Source organism: Acytostelium subglobosum (assembly GCF_000787575.1).
Source record: "Acytostelium subglobosum LB1 DNA, scaffold: scaffold17, whole genome shotgun sequence".
Taxonomy (NCBI): domain Eukaryota; phylum Evosea; class Eumycetozoa; order Acytosteliales; family Acytosteliaceae; genus Acytostelium; species Acytostelium subglobosum.
The window spans coordinates 1-1,982 of NW_012236516.1; the positions used below are offsets into that span (position 1 = coordinate 1).

The window sequence follows — 1,982 nt, forward strand, 5'->3', positions numbered from 1 at the left end:
CCCTGCTTTCTTTGTCGGAGCAGGGCAAGAAACGTCTTGTCGTCGACTTCTCCGCGTTGAACAAGTGCACGCGCGAGTATCCCGTCCCCATGAAGACTGTCGACGAAGTGCTCGCCAAGGTTGGTCGATCAAAGATATTCAGTGTTATCGATCTCAAGAGTGGTTTCCATCATGTGCTACTCTCCAAGGAGTCACGCCAGTACACTCAGTTCAAGATTGGCAATGAGTTGTACGTGTTCAAGAGATGCGCTTTCGGTCTGCGCAACAGTCCAGCCTTCTTCAACAGGTGGATCAATCACGTCTTCGCGCCGCTTATCAAAGCAGGCATACTCGAACTCTATGTCGACGATGTGATCGTCCATTCCAAGGACCTCAACGACCACCACAAGCATCTCAAGATGACATTCGACCTGTTACGCAAGCACGGTGTCTACCTGAACGACAAGAAACCACAGTTGTGYAAGACATCCGTCGTCTATGGCGGTCACATACTCTCTGGCGAGGGCATCAAGAAGTTGCACAGCAACGTCCAGGCTATCATGGAGATGCCCATCCCGTCCACAGTCAGAGAACTCAGAGCATTCCTTGGCGCATGTCAACACTACGCCAAGTTCCTCGATGGATGCAAGGATGCGTTYGCGCGTCTCACGAGTCTAGTCTCCAACAAGTTCACCAGACTCAAGCTGTCCGAGGAGCATCGGAAAGACTTCCAAACCATCCGCACTGCGTTGTGCAGCGACACATGTCTGATTGTGCCGCGCAAGGAGGTCCCTCTGAGGGTATACACGGACGCGAGCGACTTTGGTACAGGTTTACTGATCGCTCAAGAGGACGCCAACGCGAATCTCAGACCGGTGCTGTTCGACAGCAAGAAGTTCAACCCGGCCCAGAGAGCCTACGACACACGTGATCGTGAACTACTTGGTTTGATCAACTGCCTAAAGAAGTATCAACACTTGCTGAGGGACAAGCCATTCATCTGGTACACCGACCACAAGAACCTGTTGTACGAGGCCAACCTGGAGTCGCGTCCGGCCCGTGTCCAACGTTGGTACGAGATCATCTCCAACTTCTCTTTCGCCACTCAATACATCGAAGGAAAGTCCAACTGCATGAGCGACTACCTCTCACGCACGCCAAGGTTCTGGAACCCTTGGGACGACGACTTTATTGTCACCGTCAAACAGTCGTGCGCCGATCTCAAGAACGTGCCCAAACACGTCAAGAAGTGGTTTGACAAGCTCAAGACCAGAGGTGACGTCGTCTGCCACGACGGCCTCTACTTCTTCGTTGATGGTGAGAAGGTCAGGATGGTCATCATCGACCCTGAACACATCGCAAGAGTGCTCAAGGATACACATGGTCTCGAACATATAGGAATCAACAGACTCTTCGACAAAGTCTCATCATTGTACATTTGGCATGGTATGTCCAAGTCAGTCACGGACTCACAACAATTTTATCGTGGTGGTGTCCATGAGGTCCAATGAGGGGCCTCTGGTGCATCTCTCACTCAACAGGGGTCTCAAAAGTGCACAAATGGAGGATCACCACCACTTGAAGGAGTGCTTTATTCAACATTTTATTGATGTTTTGCGTGGTGGTGTCCATGATGGCTTCCAATGTGGGGTCCGCGACGATTGAGTGTTTTGCTCCAAGCCAGTGATCAATCAATGAGGTGTTCGAGGCGATGAATCTGTGTTGCTGTTATGTGTTTGTATGATATGTTCGCTTTGAAGAATGACTTGCTTGCATCCTTCTCATACATTTTAATTCAAAATAATGCAACAATAATTCATCCTCTCATATCAACAACCAAACATGTCCTCACGAGTTGATAAATAATCTGCCACACAAAAATGAATTCGACTCTAAGTCGATGAATCTCACGCAGGAGTTGTATGCGTGGACACCTCCACGATTAATTTGTTGTGACATCGCCAAGTGTGTCACTTGTCAGAAGAACACTATCAAGTCGGTCA

The 1,982-nt window shown here is 49.4% G+C and overlaps 1 protein-coding gene across 1 annotated transcript; it reads left to right on the forward strand.

The window, feature by feature from the left end:
• Positions 1-89: 89 nt before the first annotated feature.
• Positions 90-1,490, forward strand: SAMD00019534_080170 (hypothetical protein; the record flags this gene model as incomplete). The annotated part of the gene is made up of 2 exons (XM_012896477.1): positions 90-426; positions 658-1,490. 2 exons carry the CDS (start codon positions 90-92, stop codon positions 1,488-1,490), a joined length of 1,170 nt encoding a protein of 389 aa, XP_012751931.1.
• Between the last annotated feature and the right edge of the window lie 492 nt (positions 1,491-1,982).